The sequence below is a fragment of the Protopterus annectens genome, chromosome 8.part1, assembly GCF_019279795.1.
Source record: "Protopterus annectens isolate FY-2018-M chromosome 8.part1, PAN1.0, whole genome shotgun sequence".
Taxonomy (NCBI): Eukaryota; Metazoa; Chordata; order Ceratodontiformes; family Protopteridae; genus Protopterus; species Protopterus annectens.
This window is the reverse complement of record NC_056742.1, coordinates 262,462,731-262,485,851: the sequence shown is the minus strand read 5'-3', so window position 1 is coordinate 262,485,851 and position 23,121 is coordinate 262,462,731. Positions and strand designations below refer to the sequence as shown.

At 38.5% G+C, this 23,121-nt stretch overlaps 1 protein-coding gene across 2 annotated transcripts in view; it reads left to right on the top strand.

The window, feature by feature from the left end:
- The window catches only part of FANCA (FA complementation group A), a 2,214,801-nt gene that overhangs the window by 1,948,301 nt on the left and 243,379 nt on the right, over positions 1 to 23,121 (top strand). For both annotated transcript variants that reach the window (XM_044081851.1, XM_044081852.1), the window contains exon 41: positions 16,851 to 16,926. In XM_044081851.1, the coding sequence (XP_043937786.1) occupies positions 16,851 to 16,926 (76 nt within the window). The remainder of the gene's footprint in view (positions 1 to 16,850; positions 16,927 to 23,121) is intronic.

Sequence of the window (23,121 nt, the reverse complement as noted above, 5' to 3'; positions counted from 1 at the left end):
GGTTGTTCAAGTCCTACAGACAGCTAAATGGAAAAGATTTTCATATTACTTCTGTAAACACAGACAGGACCCAGTCTTATCACAGGTTCATGCTGCCCTACAATATCTTTATAAACTACTTAATTCAGGCTTGGCTTACACTTCTGTCAAAGCTCTCTTGTTGGCCATCAATGCCTGCTTGCCTCTCAACCCCCTCTTTTGACAAGAGTGGAGGCCATGCTTTTCCTGAATGTAATCCTGCAGCTTAACCCACCAACAAAACCCATCTCTCCTCTTTGGGATCTCAATTTTGTGTTGGAAAAGCTTACATTACATCCCTTTGAACCGGCATATTCTGCCACTTTAAAACTCTGCACTTGGAAAACTGTTCTACTGTTGGTTGTCGCTTTTGCTAGGAGAGTTTCTGAGTTGCAGACTGTTATGGTCATTCCACTGTTTCTTACTTTCTACAAGGGCAGGGTGACTGTCAAGGCTAATCCATCCTTCATGCCTAAGGTAGTGAACAAGCTGTCCTTCCTTCAGGCTGTTCACCTACCCACCGTCTTTCCCACCCTCAAAATAAGAAGTAAAGACTCCAACATTTTCTGGACATTTACAGACAACTGAGATTATATCTGGCCAAACTAAATCCTTCAGAAATACTGACTTGCTGTCTGTATCCTTTATGAGCCCTAAACTGGACTAGCAGGTCTCCAAACAAACTGCTACAACTTGGATCTCAAAATCCATCTCCTCCTGCTATTATCACTATGGTACGTCATTGCCTTCCTGCCTAATTGGTTATTACACTAGGCCAGTGGCTTCCTCAGGAGCCTCTGAAAAAGGAGTGGATGCCAGGACTGTCTTGAAAGCTGCTACTTTGTTCTCTGTACACACCTTCACCAACTGATGCTTTCTCCAGGTCCAGGGTTTCTTTTGCAAAGTCTGTCCTGTCTGGACTGCTAGACAGCTCATATACTCATTAACCAACCCCCCCCCCCACCTACTTCAGCTTTTTGAATCGTATATACATATGTCAGGAATACTGCAAAAGTGATTTGTCAGGATGTATTATAGTTTTTAAGAACTTAATCATAATAGAGCCCTAACTAAAACAAGCTGCCATGGTGGACATCCAGCATCAACAAACTTTACAGTAAACACAAAAAGTTGCTGTCCAAGAAAACAAAGGCAATGCCCCAACAGTGGAAAAGCACCCTCCTCAGCCTGAACAGGCAAATAAGACAACTTGTCAAATCCTCTAAGGGCTCCTTTGAGAGAAACTTAGCAAGTACAACCAAGGATAACCATAAGGCCTTTTACAGCTACGTATGTAGCCTAAAAAGTAGGACTTAAGCATGTGCAGAACTAGTGACTAATGGTATCACACACACTGACACCACAGAGATAGCAAACCTGCTAGCGGATAGATTTGGTGAAAATTTCACTCCTTTATCCCCTCCTAACTTACCACAACCCCCCCCCCCCAACGCTACATATCGGAAGAGCAGGTCCTGAAAGCCTTGATAAAGGCAAAAATTACAGTCTCTATGGGACCAGACGACATCCCAGGCTGCCTTCTAAACAGGCTAAAACATGAACTAGCATCACCATTAAGTACCCTTTTCAATCATAGCCTAACCACAGACTTTGTTCCTGCAGAATGGAGAACAGTAACAGTTATTCCTCTCCACAAAGGTGGCCTAGCAGCAGACCTGGGGAATTATAGACCCATAATCCTGGCCAGCCTCATCTGTAAGGCCATGGAATGTATCATTATGGACTTCATAAATAAAGACATAGGTGACCTCCATATCCTGGATCCTCCCCAAATTCAGTTTCATTAAGGTCAGATCCTGCCTGTTGAATCTGGTGGACTTATTTGAAAATGTGACCAGGGGCACTGACAAGGACAAATCTATGCACACAGCATACCTCAACTTGGTAAAGGCTTTCGATACAATTCCACATTCAGGCATTAATGATAAACTTAGTAAACTGAATGTAGACCCTTTCATTGTAAGATAGTTTGCCAAGTGACTCACAAACTGGACACACACTATCAAAGTGTGTGACTCCAAATCAATCAGCAAACCTGTTACCAGTGGGATGCCACAGGAGTCTGTGATGGGTCCCCTACTATTTGGTATATACTTCTCAGAAGTTCAGGTCAAAACTAAGGGGTTGTGACTAACCGAGTTTGCAGACAACTGCAGACTAGGTTCAATCATTGAATGAGGTCAGTATACTCCAGGAGTGTCTCTCTCACACACCAATGATTGGTGTATTAGTAACAGTCTCAGACTGAATACAAAGAAATGCATCTTCATTCCCTTCAGCACAAACAGTGTCCATTCACACTGTCAAATCAATAATACCCTAAGTACCCACAAAGTGGTAAGGAACCTGGGATCACAAATTGACTGCAACCTTAACTTCGACCACCATGTATCTACTGTAGTGAGGAAGGCTTTCTACTTAGCACACTTGATTAGTAAAGGCATTGCCTCAAGAGCAAAAGAGGTTATAACCCCTCTATACACAACACTAATCTGACCTCTAATTGAGTATAATGCCCAGTTTGGCATGTACTGTACAAAGCACCTGCAACAACTGGAGAGACCTCAAAGGTTTCTAACAATGAAGACCAAGGGACTCCAGTATGTGCCTTACACAGACTGACTAAAGTCCCCTGTCACTATACAACCCTCCTGGACATGGGCAGTCGTTACTAAATGCAATCTTGGGTATTGACTAGCATTTTCATGGTATTGTATTGGGATGAAATGGCTAGGCTTAAAATGACCTCTGGGTTAATAGCCTAGTAGTCTCATCTAATCCTATGATCCTACTGATCACTGTTGCAATGTTCCTTCCCATCCTCCTTCCTCTGTACTGAGGCATATAGTAGGGATAGAAGAAGGTAGACAGATGCTAGTGTTTTGTCTTGCATCATCTGTCAGGTTTTGGCTCTATAGAGGGAGCAGAATTTCTGGTGCGTTTCCAATTCCAAGATTAATCTTCCTGTAAGAAGCCACTCTGGTGGCATAGTGGATTAAAGCCCCAGCTACAACCCAGCCAATCTGGGTTCTGTTAACAGCTCATGCAACTGACTGGGAGGGAGGGAGCTTGTCGATGATTCCCCTAAAGTGAGGTGTGGTCAATAGAGGGGAGTTGCCCTCGTATGTAGTTGATGAGCATGTGGGGTTGGAAAAGGGAAAAGTGGTTAGGGCATATAAAAAGAACCCCCACAGGATAGAAGCACAGATGGCTAAGCCCCCAGATGTCATTGGGATCCAGAACCACCCTCAGTAAATACCAGAATAATCCAGAGGCTAGAAGGATGGCTGGTAGACCCAGCATGGACGTGGAGTACTGAGGAGTTAGGCCAGTACTGTGAGGTCCAAGGAGACAAAAAAATGTAAGCGATTGTTTGTATTCATTCACCCTTTTAGCCTCCTTTACCTTCTCAGGATTTGTGGCCTAATGATATAAATAAGTCCCAGAAATGCAATCAGTAAATTTAATTGTAAACTACAAATGGCGCATTTTTTGCAGGAGGGGAGGGGGCTTTGCTCCCCTTTAACTTATACTTCTACAGCTACTAACTGATATCACAGTAACTCTGAATAAGGGGAATACTGCAATGGTATTGCCACCTCGCACTTCTGCTCGTCTTCATTTTATGATCCGATTTACAGGACGTAGAATTGAGTCAGTAAATTAAAAAAAAATAATACTTTTAGGATTTGAATTTGATTTGGAGATTGCCTGTTTGCTTTTAAATGTGTATCTTCATGTAAAATGCATTTAACTTCAGGAGTATTATTTTTCGGAAATGCTAATTCAGTCAGGAATAGGTTAAATCCCTGTCAGGGCATTTGGACCTTATACTTTTTCCCATAAGAATAATTTCTTCTAGTGTAGTCCCCCATTATTTTGCTTGAAATGATCTCTGAATTTATGATCATATTCATCCAGTCAGTCTGATCCGACTGATGGGTCATTAGGCCACCTGTCAGATCCAAACCAGCAAAAACTAGTGCTTCAATCTAAAGCTCCTTTAATTTTTCCCATCCCATAATGCACCTGTTCCTATAAGCATCGTATGTCTTGTTTGCCACTTTTGCAGTCAGATAGAGGTCACAATGACTAAGCTAAGTGCTCCACTTTTCAAATCTAAAACTGGATTTTCAAAATAATATCTAGATATTTTATTTTTTGCTGTTACTGTGGTACTATTTATCCTTGAGCTCTTTATAACCTTATTTGTTCAGTCGCATTAGCATCTGGCCTTCGCTGTTCCATCATTTGTTATATAGAGTTAAAAAAAAATCCATCTTTCTTAGTTTTGGCACATTTTCACTTTGGTGTATATCTTTGTTAAACTTATAGATTTACAATTGTGTATACAGTTTATTGCCTTTGGTGGTAGTTGGGAGCTTCAGTAAATGGAAAGGAGACGAGCTTTTGAAAATTCTCAAAATGTCGGCATAAAATTTCCTCTTCAAGACACATAAGTTATGTATTGGTAAAACACTTAACTCAGGAATGCGCAGCTTGCAAGTCCTTTGGTCTACATGTGTTATCAGACCAAAGGAATAAGTTAGTCTTGAAAGGTTTTCTTCCTCCTGACATTGATGCAGACATGCCCAGGAAAGAGAGAGAGAGCTTCCCTATTATATCGACGAAAGTTTAACTAGTTGAAAAGCAAAACATTGACAGCTAAATTCTGAAACGGCAAAACCGCGAGCGGTCACCTAAGCGAAAAATTCGCTTGGTCGACGGACACCCGAAAAACCTTTAAACTTAATTAAGTGGGGGGGCTTCACCCCCTTAACTAAATATACTAACTCCAAGATTGCTGTACATCGAGGAAAAGGGCAAATTCTCGGTAATGGCCAAGCAGATTTTTTCCCCTGAGAGAGAATTTGCTTAGGTGGCTGTTCGCAATTTTGCAGTTTCAGAGTTTAGCTGCCAGTGTTTAGCATTTTGACAACCTAAACTTTCATTGATTTAATAGGGAACCAAGAGAGAGATAAGGACAAAGACAAATCTAAAAGTAAGGGAAAGGGTCAGTGAATAAGGAAAACCTATAAACCTACTGACACATGGGATCCAAAAGTACTGAGGTTGGAATCGACCTCTTCTTTGGCACCTATTAAAACTTCTGTTTTGACTCCAGTTGTTTCAGGGCCGATAGTGATTCAGATAGGTTCTTGAATCATTTATTAAGTAAGACTTCTGAGAAAGAACCCTCACTTTCCTTCTTTGCCACCATCTACTGCATCATTTGGTTGTTTCAGGTCTTTTCAGAGCTCTTCAGATGTAGACTAAGAATGCATCAGGGAAACTTTCTTGAAATCCCAGATTGAGATAGGTGCCCTGTCAACCCCCCCCCCCCCCAAGAGGTGTGATTGTCTGGCACTTTTTCCCCCATATTAGCTATTCCACTAATCCATATTTCAGCACTAGCATCCCTGGAGTCAGTACACCCACAGAAGCAAGCTTTCTCTGGGAAAACTGGTCCTCTCAGGTCAGCATCCGAGATTCCAGATCCAACACACTTGATGCAGAGGCCTTCAGAGTCAAGTGGGTCTTGGGATGCACACTTTGATATCAAGGCTTTGGCATAGTCTCAGAACCCATCTTATGTGGCCCCTTCTTTAAGTATGAGAGACCACAGCCTTTGAAATATCAGCAGAGGTCACCTTCTTGAAGTCATCCACTGTGTTGATCTCGAGGTTGTCTTCATTAGTGCAGGTACTCGAGTGAGGCTCCTCAGATCCAGCAAATGTAGGATCAGCTTTCAAGGTTACTGGCAAGATTATAGCTTCTAGTTCGAGAACAGATTTTGTAGGCTTCTTCAGTTTGGGTTCCACACAAGGACACCCAGCCTTCTGTATCTCAGCCACAACATGCATCCCAAGGTTAGATCCATGGAAACAATCTTAAGAAATCTGCACTGTTTCAGTCAGTGTCTTCTTAGTAGTCTGACTTGACCATAATAGACATAACTGGACATGTAAAAGAGGCATATACTGACTTCCCTATGGTGTCTGTCACATCAGATACTGATTTGGATGATTGAGAGGATTCTCCACAGTCCACCATATTCTGTGAGATCTTGAAATTAATGTATCAGAGGGGATTTTGTGTGACAGACCTACCCTTTCAGGAAGAAGTTGTCTTTGCAGTGTATTGCTTGGCACCCTGTACTACTTGGTGATACCTCCTGCCAACTTCCTGATTGATTTGCCTGCGAGGAGGGCATGGCAGGAGCCAGATTCTTCAGTCTTTCTTTCCCACAATGTGATAAAATACTCAGACCCCCACCCTTAAAGGACAAACTGTTTTGATTCAGGAATCCTAAGACTGACTCTAATATTGTGTCTGCTGTGACTAAGAAAGAGCTGACAGAAAATAAAGCCATGGTCCATTCACTCAACAGAGTCTAGTTCTTCGGACACAATGAGGAAGCATGTGTATGCTTAAGGAGCCTTCGTGCTTAGGCCCTCAAATTACATACACCACTTCCAAAGGGATCTGATGGAGCAAGCTTTAACTTTTTGAAGAAGCCTCACATGCCTGACTGCAGAGAGAGAGAGAGAGAAACCAAGTTAGGCATTATATTGACCATCACAAAGCTCTTCATGTGGCTCATGAACAGTGCAGCCTCTGCCACAGGCTCAGGCATTGATACAAGGGTCATGCCTGGCTTCACGTTTGTGGCTTTGCAGACAACTTTATGGTGTCCACAAATACCCCACATGTCGGGTCATCCATTTTTGTTTCACAGGTTAGAGAGAATAATCACAGTGCAAGAAATTCTGCCTTGTCTTCAGGCAGGCAATTGGATGTGTTCTTTGGATCTTCAGGGTAATTACCTTCATATCAAAATAACCAAAGCTTCCAGAAAGATATATTATACTTCTGTCAAGGGGGTAGTCACTTTCAGTTCAAAGTCCTTCCTTTTATTCTGGCTACAGCCCCCCAGATGTTCACCAGATGCATAGTCGTAGTCACAATCCATCCGCAATTCAGAGATCTGTGTGTTTCCTTATTTAGATGACTGGCTTCTTGCAGCCACAATGAGAGAGTCGTTGCTCAAAGCCAGAGATTGTTTGCTGCAGCTCTGCCTTTCTGTTTTGTGTATTTCTAGAAACTACAATAAATCAAATCTGCAAGGAACCAAGACAATTTACTTCTTAGGATGCCTAGACACAACATGTGTACTGTGCGTCTTCCATGACAAGAGAAGTCAAGTGTTGAAGAAGAAAATTCAGACCTTTCTGCATTTTATATCTCCACCAGAAATCTTATCATGATATCCTCAATTCTCATGGTGCAGTTTGCCAAGTTCCATAAGGCAATTTTTGCTGGCTTCTCAGAGCACAGTAGTCACAAGTTTTGGACCATCCTTCTGTAATGATGATCACTCATCTATCCAAAACTTATTTGCATTGCTAACTTACTTCCCCCTTCCTCCTTTTGGAAAGACACTTTGTCATCTCCAGAAAAAGTGGTGACCACAGATGCCACTTCTCTGAGGAGGGGTTTGGGTATACTCTGCTCAGGGTAGAATGGGCCTAGAGTTTTGAAGTCAACAAAAGGCCAGCCTTAACTTCAATACCTTGGAGATGAGAGCAGTCTTCCTTTTGTTATAAGGACTACAGGATTTTTTGTCTCGGGCTGATTTCTTTTCAGAATAACAACATGAATGTCATTTGGTACATCAACAAACAGGGAGGAACCAGATTCTATACATTATTCATTGGAGCTATAAGACTATGGATAATTGCATTACACTACTTTTGTATTGCAACACATTTTACAAGGAGAACTCTCTGCCTTGCTGACAGGTTCAGCAAATCAATTCTGATACCTCATGAGTGGTCTTTCAATCCAGTGGTGGCTCAACAGTTTTTCAACCACTGGGGTCAACCTTACTATGAATTCTTTGCATCCCTGACCAATACAAAATGGAACAGCTTTTTTGCCTTGATTCCCCCAAAGGGGCAGTCATCAAGGAATGCTGTAGTCAGGCATTGGCTCACCAGATGACTATATCCACCCCCATGCTAAGATTTCTACAGAATTGCAAATTTAGTATGCCCTGCTGAAACCTCACATCAGGGAGCCCTCATGGCTTCAGTATCCCTGAAAGAATCTCCTGTCCCATCCCTTTGAGTCATCTTACCTGGACCTGCACAACCTGTAGTTAACTGCTTGGTTTCTCTGATTCCAGTAATGGCTAGAGATTCCTCATTGTCTACCAAAGTTTTCCACATTATTTCTGTATCTGAAAATAAATCTGTTCAATAGATTTACTATAGGAAATGGAAACATTTGTCAATTTGGGTGACTATCAAGGAATAGACCCTGCCATTGCTTCAGTTCCATACTTTCCTTTCTTGTTTGCATGTTTGATTTAGTTATCAGTTTTTGTACCATCAAAGTTCAGTTAGCTGCCATATCAAATTTTTGTAAAGTTGTGGATTCATGCTGTTTGGCTTCTTACAGATAGTGTAAAGCTTTTCTAAAGGGAACATTTCTGCTCCATTGTCCAGTAGGAGAACCCGTTCCTCTTTGGATTTTAATTTTTCCTTGAAAGCACTAACTAAGGCTCCTGCTGAACTGGCATTTTCAGCCTCACTGAAATTTCTATCTTGGAAGACCCTGTTCTTTGTAGCAGTAATGTCAGATAGAAGAGTTTCAGAGGAGCTTTAGGCCTTATCCTGTCTCATCATATTTGTTTTTTCACAAGGATTAGGGTATCATTATGCACAAACCGTTCTTTTGTTCCCAAGGTTGCAACCACCTCGAATTTAAATTAACTAATTTATTTGCCAGTAATTTTCCTAGACCATTTCAACAAAGAAGAATACATTCTTCATTCTCTTGATGTGCGCAGACATTAAGATTTTACCTTAAGAAAACAAAACCATTCAGAAAGGATCCACAACTCTTTATTTCCATTGCCACAAACAGTATGGAGACTAAAGTTTCAGAAGTATCTCTTTTCTAGCTGACTGGCTGATTGTATTTCATTTGTCTATTCCATGCATAATCATCCTGTTCTATGCAAGCCAAGCACTACAAATTGGACATGATTTCCAGGTGTAGAGCTTCATTTAGAGCCACAGTCCACCAGGGTCTCATGCCATGATTCCATCCATTTTTTTTTTTTTTTTTTTTTTTTTTTTAGTAGTGTGGGATTCTGATCTGTCAGTCAAATTGAATGGATGGGATGATTAGGATATGGTAGTTATGTACTTACCATAACACCGGATCCTTTCATCCCTGCTTCTCTGAGCAGTCTCTATGCCAGAAACAGAAGCAGGAACTGCAACCACAAAAATGTCCCCCTCACGACAAAAAGACTATTTTTTTTATTTGTATACATATGTACAATTCATATTTTTACATATTTACAATAGTTACGTATTTAAACATCATTCAGTACATTATTTCCATTTTAAATATTCCCCCCTCTTTTACCCACAATCAAAATGACATTTTTTCCAGGAGTTTTGTCAGTGTTCATTTTCCATTGTATCTGAAGTCTTTCATTCCATATAGTGCATGTTACATGGAATGTGATTGTCCATTCTGTTAGCTTCGTTCTGGGATCTTGTCCTATAAAACCCATACTTTATCATGTCCATGTTTAACATTTCAAAATTTAAATAACTTATAGTCAAATCATGTTTACATACTTCTTGCTACAGTTTTTGAATTCCCACATTTTAGAAAAATGTTCTGTAGTTTCCAGTTCTTTACATTTATTGCATATTCTGTCCTGTTTTCTCTTGTATGGCATATTTGCCCCCACTGGTAATTTTCCCATGGACAACCTCTACAAAAAAAAAATCACTGCATTCTTTATTTATTTATTTATGTTTTTATCATTCCTGTATCTCATTATTCTTTTTTTTATCTATTTCTAACTCTTTTCATGGATCCACCAAATAAAAGGATATCATAATGTTAATGACATTCTTTTTTAATTTCCACAGTACAATTTTACTGTAAAATTGTTTCATTTCTTCAATAATAACACTTCTTTTTCATTTCAATTTACTCCCAAATTTTTCTATATTTACAATACATTATTGTCAACTTTTTATTTTTCATTACATCTTTTAGTACTTTATACATGCTTAAAGAGGCTGCATGCACAATCAGATTTATCAGCCCCAATCCCCTTTGTTCATCTTTCATATACAAAATACCCCACTTAACCAGGTTCAGTCTTGACTCCCAAATAAATGAAAACAATTGTCTGCATCATTTCTTTTTCGTATTTCATTGGAATCATATATTTGCAATATAAACTATTTTACCTATTATTATAGTGTTTATTAAATGTGCTTTCTTTTTTTATGAAAACCTGTGTGTCTTTCAGAATGTAATCAGGTTTGATTTTTTTTAATAACTTTATCCCATTGTTCATGTCTGTATTCTGTCATTCCAAATACGATTCCTAAAATATTGATAATCTTTTCATTATATTCCACACCTCCTATAATACCTTTATACCCAAATTCCTTGCTTTTCTCTCTATGTATGCTTAAACCAATTTTCAACTGTGTACTCAATTTTTCATTAATTTTTCCATCCAGATTTTATTTTTTGCTATTACTATAATATCATCAGCATTAAGTATATGTTATTAGTAACTATATCTTCTCCATAACTCTATATCCTCCATGTTATTAATTTCATTAACATGTTATTAATTTCCATTATACAATTCTTCCTCTAAAACGTGCACGCTGATTGGCCAGCCCAACCAGCGTGCCCGTTGTAAATCCCTCAATATACTAACGGAAAAAGGTCCAGTTGCCCGGACTTTTTCCGTTAGTATAAAACACTGTCTCGCTATGTTAAAAGAGTTTAACATAGCGACACAGGTTTAAAAAAAGCAACGCAAATCTCCGTTGCTTTTTTTAAAGTTGTCTCGCTATGTTAAACTCCTTTAACATAGCGACACAGTGTGTAAAAAGCAACGGAGATCTTGCGATCTCCGTTGCTTTAAACCTGTCTCGCTATGTTAAATGGGTTTAACATAGCGAGACAGCTTTAAAATAAGTAATGGACATCTCTGTTGCTTATTTTAAAGCTGTCTCGCTATGTTAAACCCATTTAACATAGCGAAACAGTAAAAAGCAATGGAGATCTTGCGTTCTCCATTGCTTTTGCCCACAGCTCTGATGTACTGCGTAGGCATGCGCAGTACATCAGAACTGCCGCGGAATACCAGACAGCTGCGGAAGGGCAGCAAACAGGCATTATACAATGCCATTATTTAAGAAAAGTAATTATTTCTTTTCTTAAATAATGTCATTGTATAATAGCAATAACCCACCTCTAGGCATGCGCAGTACATCAGAACTGCCGCGGAATACCAGACAGCTGCGGAAGGGCAGCAAAGAGGCATTATACAATGCCATTATTTAAGAAAAGTAATTATTTCTTTTCTTAAATAATGTCATTGTATAATAGCAATAACCCACCTCTGGGTGTGGGTAATGCGGGATTTAACCATGGTTGTCTTTGTTTGGTCCCTCGGGCTTCGCCCTCGGGACCAAACCACGCCAACCGTGGTTAAATCCCGCATTACCCACACCCAGGCATGGGTTATTGCTATATTACTACTGTTTTCGTGACTATAGCAAAAATCATACTGCTTGCAGAACATCCTTGTTTTATACCACACTCTTCACTTTCACACTATTTTCAGATTTTCTCCAATCCAACCATTTACGTTCAATTTCACATAATTCTTTTCATATACTGATTTAATTACTTGTAATATTTTCTCACTTAGGTTGTTTGCTTGTAAAATTCTCAATAATGCTTTATACTGAATAATATATGCCTTACTGACATCACAATTCATAATTATTCTTTCCATTTTTTATTAATAATATCAATTACTTCTCCTATTATCCATAATAGTTCTGGAGTCCCCTTTCCTTTTTCTCCCAAACAAATTCTTATCATATAATCTTTCTGTTTTACATTGTAGTCTTTTAGTAACTATTTTTATGAAAATGTTATAGTCTGTGTTATTCAATGTAATTGGTCTCCAATTATTTATTTCATCATTATCTATTTTCTTCAATATAATTTTATCACACCTGCACAAATTTTCTTTCTACTTAATTCCAGTTTTTAGCCACTCATTCATTACTTCTATAGCTTCTGTAAACACCATTTTTTGCCAGTCATAATTACTTTATACATAACTGTATTGAATTCCATCCAAACCTGTAGCTGAATTAGCATTAATATCTTTCATGATCTCATTCAAGTCATTTATGTTTATTTTTCTCTCCAAATATTCATTATTTTCCTTATTTAATTTTTCACTATTATACATTTGCTCTATGTTAACTTCTTTTTTGCTACATAAATGTAATACATATTTTTAATTATTTCATGCATTTCTCCTTGTTTTCTAACGTGTTTCCCATTTTTAATTCTCTTATCTTTCCTTCTTTTACTATCTTGCATGAGTATGGTGCTACTTTTTTTCTTGTAAGCAACATTTTTCTTTTATAACAATTTATCAACCTTATCCTGATTTTTTTCTATACAGTTCTTTTTCTTTTTCATAAAATGATTTTTTTCTCTATCAAGTCTGTAAATATTTCTTAACTTAATATTTTATATACCATTTGTTCTTCCTTCCTTTTTTTCTATACATTCTAAAATACTTTTTGTATTTCTTTTTTAATTAAATCCACCATATTATAAGTTCATAGGTAGGTACTAGGCTATTGGCCCTAGGGACTATATAAGCCTAGCCAAAAAGGTACCCTGGCTTTCACCAGCCAAGAAAATTATTTTCCTGTGCTTCTTTTCAGCAGAGCCACAGAGGTGATCCCTGGAGTGAATTTCCTATTTCCCATCCAGTCATCAAGATTTTTCTTGAAGAGTGCTAATGAAGAGCTTTGTTTGATATATGTAGTTTGTTCCAGAGTATGGGAAGTCTCTGGGACAGGAATCTATCCCTCCAGCATGTTCTGTTTATTTTGGTGACAAGGTTTAGATCCCTAGAGTGTGTAGCTCAGAGGGATTGGGATTTCTTTAAGTGGAGCATGTCCAACAACTCTGGGTTTGACATAGCTTTGTATGTTAGGCAGAACTCGCCTCTGAGTAGGCAGTATGCGATGGAGTAAAGCTGGAGTTTTTTGAGATGGTCTGTGTAGGGCATCTGTTTGAGGCCGGTAATCCTCTTTGTGAGGTATTTCTGCGGCCTTTCCAGTTTTGTAAAAATTTCTCATACTGATATGTTGTTGCCATAATTCTGTAATTTCTTTTCTTTCTCCTGAATCTAATTTTTTTTTTATTTGCTCTTTTTATGTCTTTTCCTAGTATTTTCCCTCATTTTCATGAATTCTTATACAAATCGCCACATGATTAGAGAACCCATTATATTTATAATGCTAACATATCATTAATCAGATACCCATGTAAATTGTTTTCTAGTCTGTTGTTGTCATGTACTTTGATGTTAATCACTATTATTCTTTTGCATTTTATTAGCTTAATGGAGCTTATCTCCCCGGGCCCCTACTGAACATGGACATGTATCCAGTTGGACTAGCCCGGTCAACAAATGTAAAATAAAATAAATAAATAAATAAATAAATTTGTATAATTTTTTACGCCTTCTGATACCAAAAAATAGTCAATTTCTGTCTTAATTTAATTTGTTTTGCAAGTCCAGAATTTATTTCCCCATATTTTTAATTTTCCACTTTTCATAATTTCAGTAACCATGTTAACATCACAACTATTCTTATTTCTCAAGTTGCAATTAGTCATCTGTCATTATTATATCCATGTTAACACGGACATAATTAGGTATACTTTTAAACATTGTTTTTCTTTCTTTTTTGTCACATGTGCATATAAAGCTATTGGTCTGTACACATATTTTTTCCATATTATATCCAATACTGTTATTCGGCCCAGTTCTACTATTGTAATATCTAATATTTTTACATTTTCTTGGCGTAGTGTACTTATGCCTAAATATGTTTCTTTGCCTATATTCCAAATAACAGTACTGTTCCAAAGTTTTCTGTTTGTACCCTTTCTTCTTCTTCTGTTAGCATTCTGATGTCTTCTACTACTATTACTTGAGCATCTACTGCAGCACACCATTGTAAAATACTAATTCCTTTCTTAATGTTCTTCATACTGTTCTCATTCAAAGCTAATATTTTCAGCTTTATAGAGCACTTATTAGAATAATCTTCTTATCCCTTACTTTTCTTATTCGCTTACCATTATATGTTTAACTTTTCTTTTTCTTTCCCTAACTCCTTCCTATTGATTTTTTTCTTGCCTTTTTATATGCCACTCTTCTGAACTTGTTTCATCTGTCTTTCTTTTTCTTTCTCTTTATTTCCCTTTAAATTTAAATACCATTTCTATTTTTTTCTTGTGTTGTCATTCTTGTATAGCATTCTTTTCTAACTTTCTTGTATGATTTCATCTTCATTTTCATTTTCTTGTATTTCTGCCTCACATTCTAACCACAAATATTCTGTATTTTTACATTTCACTTCACATTTCTTTGCGTTATAACCGGTCTGACCACATAAATAACATCTTTTTTTTGTTGCTTTCATTAATCAAGTGATCACTTTTTCCACAAAAATAACAAGTCTTTGGTTGTCCTCTGTACCTCACAAAACCTCTATTGCCATGCACATTAATAATACTAGGTATGTCTATCACATTGTTATTGTCCATTTTTAAAATAATTCCACATTCCCATTGCCCACTCCATAATCCTCTTTCATCATAGATTTTAGTAGCATCCACCACTTCTTTACATATTGTCAGCAAATATTCTCTCAGTTCTTTTGCTCCCACTTCAGTTCTAAACTGAATCGAGATTCTTTTTTGTTTGCCTGAAAAAGACTTGCATAACATATGCTGACCATGGAATGCCTGCTTTCTTTTTTTCATAGGCCCCCAAAAAGTTTTCCTTAGCCTGGCCAGTTTGAAAAAAACAAGTCACAAAAAGTTTATTTGTTAATTAAAAATGAAAGCTTTTATTTCTTCAGCTTTTACTCCCAGAGGTGCAATAACATTGTCCCATACCTCATATTTGTCCAGGCCTCTTTTTTTACTGCTTACCCAAAGAACATATATTTCTTTACTTCCTTCATCTCTGTCTTCTCCTTAGCTCCACCATCCACTGTTTGAGGTATAGAGCCTTTTGTCTGGAACCTTCTCTGGATGTTTTTCTTTTCTTTTTCTCCCTTTTGTGTTTTTCCATAATGTCACTCTAAGATACAGCAATTTCACTTTTTGGCTCACTCTGGTTAATTAGCTCCTCCACACACTCATCCTGCAACCCTCCCGACTGGAGGGTTGAAATAACACATTTTTCTGCTGTTTCAAATAGATTTTTCTGGAAATGTTCTTTTGAATCCATCTCCACCACTGCATTTAGCTCCATCTCCTTCCCCATCTTTTCACCATCAGCAGACAAAGTTTTTTCTTCTACCACATCACCTGAAAACATTTCTGGTAGTGATTTTACCATTTTTTTCAACTTCATTTTTCAACACATTTAACTTCCAATTGCCTTGTTTTTCCCCCTGTTCCTCTTGGCTGCTTCCGCACCTGGACAGGAAACAGGAAGTTGGGATGTGTAACACCCAATCTCTTCCCCATACTGCAAAGAGTAGAGGAAGTTCCCCAATGCCCTGGACAAATTTCCCCTAATAGTGTAAATACCAACTCAAATCTGTCTTGAAAAAAGGCTGCTAGCCTACTGGAACTAACCTGGTCATCGAATTGATAAAGAAAAAAAAATGAAAGTAGCTTGGTCCTGGTGCATTAAGTTTTGCCAGCACAGATCTGGCAAGAGGCCTGAAAATCCATCAGTTGTATCAGATGGACAAGGATGAAATGATCTAGCATTATGGTAAGTACATATCTACAGTTTCATTCACTGCATTCATTTACCTGTTTCCCAGAAAGTTCTAACCCTGCAGTGATCTTGCTAAACAAATCTGATGTTTACAGAATATGGTTTGTTGCTTATGCAGAACAACTATAGTTCACCAAATAAAGCCGGTTGTTTACATTTTCTCAGTAGAAGTCAGGGTGAGTAGCTCTTAAAGGAGATGCATCTTTCATTATGTTCATCATTCCTACCAATTAGTTAACAAGCCTTCCTGGACCCATCAAGTTACACTTCACTAGGAATTATCATTACTTTGTCCACAAATTTTACTAACTTTCTTGTACAGGACATCTGTGTTCCTGCAACCCACTTGGTCATTCACATGCTTATTAAAGAGTTGTTGAGTAGTTGTGCAAGAACTGATTTCCCTTTAATTTAATTGGGGGCCTTCCTCTTTCTCCGATGATAAAATATGGTATTCATTCATTATGTCATATCTGCCATTTGAGTCTGGCAATGAAGAAGATTTGTTAGCTGCACAGTTAACAACCTTAGCTCTGTATATTTACCAGATGTTACGTCAACAGACTATCCTTTTTCCTCTATTGTTATTCTGCAACTTCACATTGGTTTCTTCATTTTCAGAGCCTCTTGCTTTGTTTTTTTCTCAGTCGACTTCACAAGATGAAAAAGAAGTGATGAGACAAAAGGTTGTGACCTTTCCCTTCATGAAATCATCATTAAGGACGGTCGCTTGCTGTAGAATTGAGATGTCCTTTAAGACTGCTTTGAAGTACCAAAGCTGATGAGCATATCTAAGATTTAGAGTTATAACTGCTACCTTACCGAACAATTTGTCAACTACCTCTGTAATTCACTTTTGTTTATTTATAGATACATGTATTAAGTGTTTCTTTATCTTTTCCAGATCAAACTCCATATCAGGTTTTGCACAAATTGGGCTCCAGTGTGCTTATCAGAATGCTGCCTTTTGCTTTCTACAGGTAGGTCTTTGGTCTTTTTTTAACCTCTTCTGAGGAAGTCTTTTTTTTAGGATGCTGTTAGTCTTGTCATAACTACCAACACCATTAGAATATAAAATAAGTTGGGTAAACAGGCTGACAGCTGATAAAGACTGCATTGCTTTGACTGTCAAGTAAGCTGTTGTGTTGGCCAGTAGCTTACATTCTGTTTATTTATCTTTGCTGACTAAGTAGGTATGCCTTTTTAGGCATGATACAGGCCCAATGCAATTACACACATACATGGTACATCAGTAACAGTAAAACTGAGCAAAAATGATGCATTGAATTATATGCACTAAATCTACATACATTTTAGGCTTTACACACTTTGTTTCTCATGTCAAAAGTTGGATGATTTGCTTACCATTATTAATAGTAAATCTAGACTTACTGATGATGATTGCACTTGTGCAATTGGCACAGCTTGTACAACTGTTGCATGTATTTGTGACTGGACTGATGAGATGATATTAGGCAAAGTGCAAATAAAACACAATTAGGTAAGAAGTGTCTGTTGTCAGTAAAGATAACTCAACCCCATTAAACCCGATATTACCAATGACAGCTTTGGGATTCAGGAAACAAGTATTCAGCAATCTGAGGATTCAGAACAAATAGAAGAAGAAGAAAAAAGAAAGGAAAGAGTGGTTCACAATAAATAAGGAAGAAAAAGAAACTGATTCATATCTATGAAGCAAAGAGAATACATACTAAAAAGGACACTGCTTTATTCTGTAACACAAATTACAGAAAATTATAACATTGTTCTGTTAGAAAACACTCTGCAGAAGAAGGCATTATTTTTCCAAAAGAGAAGGTAGAAAAAAGAAGTAAGGGGCAGGTGAAAAGGAAGAAATCAAAACTAAACTTGGAAGGACTGAAAAACATTACTGTAAGAAAAAAGAGGAGAAAGACAAGTTGACAACATGTCTCAAGTTGTAGATGTACAAAGCCAGCTGAATGAGAATTCTATAAGTACAATAAGCAATGAAAACAGTGGTATTAATAAGACTAATGGTGATGAAGCTCATTCCTTTGTAACAATTGACAGAGCACATATTAATAAAGTAGAAGCTGAAGATTCATCAGATCTGGTGAGAAATGATATGCTATTAAATTTGCAGACAAGATAATGAACACTGAATAGTGTTACTGTTGCCAGGAGCAATACACATGATGTGAGGTAGGCCCTAGAACACCTTAATGTAAGAAAGTACTCTGTAAATTATTTGAGCTGGTAATTGCTAGTGGAAAGCTTATTGTGTGCCTACCTGTTTGGCCTTGGGTCTAGCTAGTGTAAAACTTGTTTTTTTTTTGTTTGTTTGTTTGCTCGTGTAAAAGCCTGTCATTTGTGTGAGGCTTGACTTATATACTCAGAGATGGTCATCATCTGGTGATGATGCCAGAGAAACTGCTTGCATCTGAAGCCATCCTTGGCAAGAAAAACAAAATCAAGTATTATTTTGCACTTGCATTGCTTGTTTTCATTACACTGTGAAAGATTTCTGTGCTATTTGTTGTTTCTCCTGCACTTGCTTAGTGTTTTAAGTTCCATTGTTAACTGCTGTAATGATTGCTGTTCTACATTTAAATGCACTGTATCTACTGTTTTTGGTGCTTTTAGGCATCTGTTTTGTGGTTCCCTAACACTTGGGTTCCAAAGCAGTCATTTTACATTAATGGTCAAAGTCTGTACTCTTGTGGCAGTGGAGTGCTGGTTTTACCTATCTGAGCTGGGAATTGCTGGTATTGCTAGTGGAAAACATTTTCTGTTTTACCTGATTGGCCTTTGGGTATAGCTAGTATAAAACTTGAGGTTTGTGTTTCTTGTATACAATCCTAGTGTTTACAAGAAGTTATTCTTCACACAGCAGTGGTTAGTGGTGTCCTGTATATATGCAATCAGCTGAAGTTGCACTTTCCCCAATAAAAACCTCTGAAATTTATGTCAGTCTTGTGCTAGTCAAAGAGCAACTAGTTTGAGCACTGAGCAGAACTGCCACATTTACTTAGCTCTAAATTACATTATTATGACACCCAGGACCATCACTGCTCAAAGAACAACTGGTTTGGGCACTGGGCAGCATCACTGGATAGGTTAGCTGTAGAAAACCCATCCCCTGCCACCGATAAAGCCCCATCCCAAATAGCAGAAGCTTTCAATGCACATTTTATAGACAGTATTCTCAGTTTACGCAATCCTTCAAACAGCTACACAAACTCTCACCCATGCACAATCCCAGCCCCTCCCAAACTAATACACATCACTCCTCCTCTTCTTCTTTTCTCCCTCAGGACACAGCTACAGCTGACCAACATCTTCCTCTCCTTACTCTCCACCCGGTACCCACTCGCCACATACATAGGTTACTCCTTAAACAAAACCGCTGTTCTCCCTCCACTGACAACCTCCCACCAGAGTACTTAAGTATGCCACTGATGCTATTCCCTATCCTGTCAGCATACTCATCAACCGATCCATTTCAGAATCCTACATCCTCACCCTATGGAAACAATCCATAATAACCCACTTACACAAAGGCGGTAAGTGCAATGACATCACCAGTTATCGACCCATCAATATCCTATCTCCCGTATCTAAGCTGTTAAGAAAAATGCATACATAAACAACTAGTTAATCCTATCTACAAAACAATTTGCTTACCCCCACCCAGCACGTCTTCAGACCTTCACAAAGTTACAACTACTGCATTAATCTCCTTCACAGATACAGTCAACAAAGCCAGGTATGCCGGACTACTAACCTCAGTAATACTTCTTGACCTATCCAAGGCCCTCTATACCATTTCCCACCCATGACTACTATAAAAACTTTCTACTCTTGATCTCTCCCTATAAGTCAACAGTGGTTCAGTAGCTACTTAACAGGCAGACAACAATCTGTAAAATGGCAGGAAACCCTCTCCAGCTATCTACCTAATAACGCAGGAGTTCCCCAGTGGTCCATTCTTGGGCCATTACTCTTTAACATCTTTGTTAACAACCTTCACAATGCCTCCCACCAAAGCTGCGTAATACAATATGCGAACGATTCTATTATCACCTTCTCCTCCAACAGCATAAAACACTTTCTGCATCTAACCCAAACTGCTTTCACTTCCACAGAGTCCTGTCCAAACAGTGCAGAACTCCTGCTGTACCCAAATAAAACCAAACTCCTCCTTTTCACAGCCAAAAATCTCTCAGCTGAAAGTATTTTTTTTCTCTAAATACTCAAACAGAAGTTGTTTCTCAAGCCAAACTACTAGGAGTGACCAGAGACAATAACCTTTCCTTTGATCTATATATCCACAATGCAGTAAAAAGAACTAGCTGCAGACTAGGGATGCTCTACAGGCACAAAAACTTCATGAATACAACCATTAAAACCATCCTGGCCACTACTTACCTGCTCTGCTCTCTTTTCTACGGTGCTTCCATTCGTTCAAACATTCAGATTACCGTAAAAAACAAACTTGAATCCTGTTATAATAAAACTGCTAAATTTGCTATAAATTCACCCCATAACACACACCACTGCACAGCTCTCTGTGCCCTCAACTGGCTCAAACTTCCACTTCTAGTCCACTTACAACTCAGTATAGAACAGAGTTATGTATCAACTTGATAACTGCCCCAGCACTTAACCCACTTTTCAAAACTTACATACCCACCAGGACCCTCCAATCTGAAGACAAACAGCTAGTAAGCCTACACAGACAAAACAAAAAAGCTGGACAGTGTCTACTCCTACACTGTAGCAAAACTCTGGAATGCCTTACCAGCAAACATCAGAGCTGTAACAAACCACACAAATTTTAAACTTGCCCTAAAAAACACCTCCTAGATACAAGCATCTGCCTCTATTCCAAAAGGACATGGATACCCATTTTTTACCCCCCCTCCCTACCTACTCCTCCTTTACTCTTGTAGACTTTCTTCCTTCCCCCCCACCCTCCCCTCCTTTTTTACTATACTTTACCCACCATGCCCCCCCCCCAGAAAAGGACATGGCAGCTAGATTTATTGAAATATGACTAAGAACTTGATACATGACTACAAATACTAAGCTCCCTCCATTTTTCCCAGTAAATTTGCTAATAGTCTTCACTGTCGTATATTAGCTACCTATTTTTATTTTATTAAATCTTTTTTTCTAAAAGTATACCTGCAGTCTACCTAACAGTCTTTGCAGTGACATCAAACTATATACATTTTATAATGTATACCAACAGTCTACCTAAAAAGATTGTAATAAAGTAACTGTTTTAATTTATATCTATGTATTTCTTGTTTGCAAGGGTTACTGTTGTAAATGTATACCAACTGTCTGTATGTCACAGATCTATCTACTTATTTTGAGCTGCACTCCCTCATGTATAATTATCTCTGTAGTTTTCATTTTGTCAGTGTTTTAATGTGTGGAGCGTTTCTCTCCAGGCCTCTGCTGAAAATGGGTTCCTGACCCAGTCAGACTTTCCCAGTTAAATGTCAAATAAATCTGTAAATAAATATATAAATATTATAACAAATAAGCACTCATCCCTCGTCCAGTTGCAGACACCCTCCACTCCTTTCCCTTGTAAAGCACACAGTGGGACCTGCAACCATAGATAAGCACTTTCCTGCTATCTCTGCATCTAACTTGGTGGACATGGGCATCCTGAGGCAATGTAGCAATTACCTTATGTACACTGATAACCACTTCATTCTGGAACAGACAAATAGCAGAATGTGAGAGATGTAGTTACACTGTGTCACTGGAGTCTAGATTCTCACATATAGACACAAATAACACCAAACAGGTTCATAGGAGATTACTAGGCTGTCGACCTGGAGGTCATTTTAAGCTTAGCCGTTTCATCCCAATGTAATAACATAGAAATGCTAGTCAATGCCCAGGATTGCATTTAGTGATGATTGCCCATATCCAGGAGGGTTGTGGGCTCTATCCTGGTAAAAAAATTACGGTGCCCCATCCACTCGTCCAGGTTCCTCTTGAACAGTATCATAGAGGTGCTCTGTTTCATGTAAATTGGTTTTCAGCGATACACACATACACCATTCACTGCACTTAAAGACCAGATGCACAGATCCACATCTGAGGAGGTGCTCACAAGTTAGTTGCCCAAACCTCAAAGGCCTCTCAGACACAGTCCTCAAAAACCTGGCATGCACATAAACAAGACAACTCCCACCACTTCTCATTGTCTGAGCTACTAAGCCCATAAGGTGCAGCACCCCACATGCCAATATTTTGGTCATAGGAGACTCCATTGTGAGATATACATACTGATGTCCCTCTCACCAGGCTGGATAAGGAGAATGTTACTTTTAGTTGCCTGTAAGAGGCCAGGATCTGCCAGGGCACACAAGCACTCAGATCACTAAACCCCAAGTACCAGTATGACTCAGTCATAGTCCATGTGGGCGTAAAGGAACTGAGATGTACCTCCATGGACTATATGAAGAGAGACATGATTGAGCTCTCAGATTGTGTGTCACAGGCCAGTATGAGCCTAGCATTGAGCAGCATTCTACTTTCTCCAAGGATGATGCCACAATACTAACAGAAAATGATTGACGCTAATAATTGGCTTAACTGCTGGTGTCATTCCATAGGGCCGAATATTTGTCAGTCTGGGAGAACATGGTTGACTGGCTATCCTGCTTTGCCAGGGATGGTCTTCACCTGTCACCACTAGACTTTTGGATATTGGCCAAAACATTGTCCAAACCCTGTAGTGCCGTTTTTGGGCAGTGCCAAACAGACAAACCTTCTAACATAGCAAAATCTACTCAGGATAAGCTAAAAGTATTACTGCTCAATGCTAAGAGTCTCAACTAGAAAGTGTCCTCCCTGAAAACACTCCTCAACCTGTCCATGCAGTTACTGAAACATGGTTCAAAGTCACAGAAACCACTCCGGCAGTGTATAGCTATAATGCTTTTCATACATTCTGAACACCCACTGCACATGAAAGGGCAAAAGGCAGAGGTGTATCTTATCTGCATAAAGGATAAGTACACTTCAAGACTTGTCACACAATATGACATGCTTAAGCCACTCCGTGTCCAACTAACCATGGGAAAATTCCATTCCCATATTCTTTCTAGCCACAGGCCCCCACTGTGAACCAGGAAACCCATACATTATACCTGAAGTTAATTGAA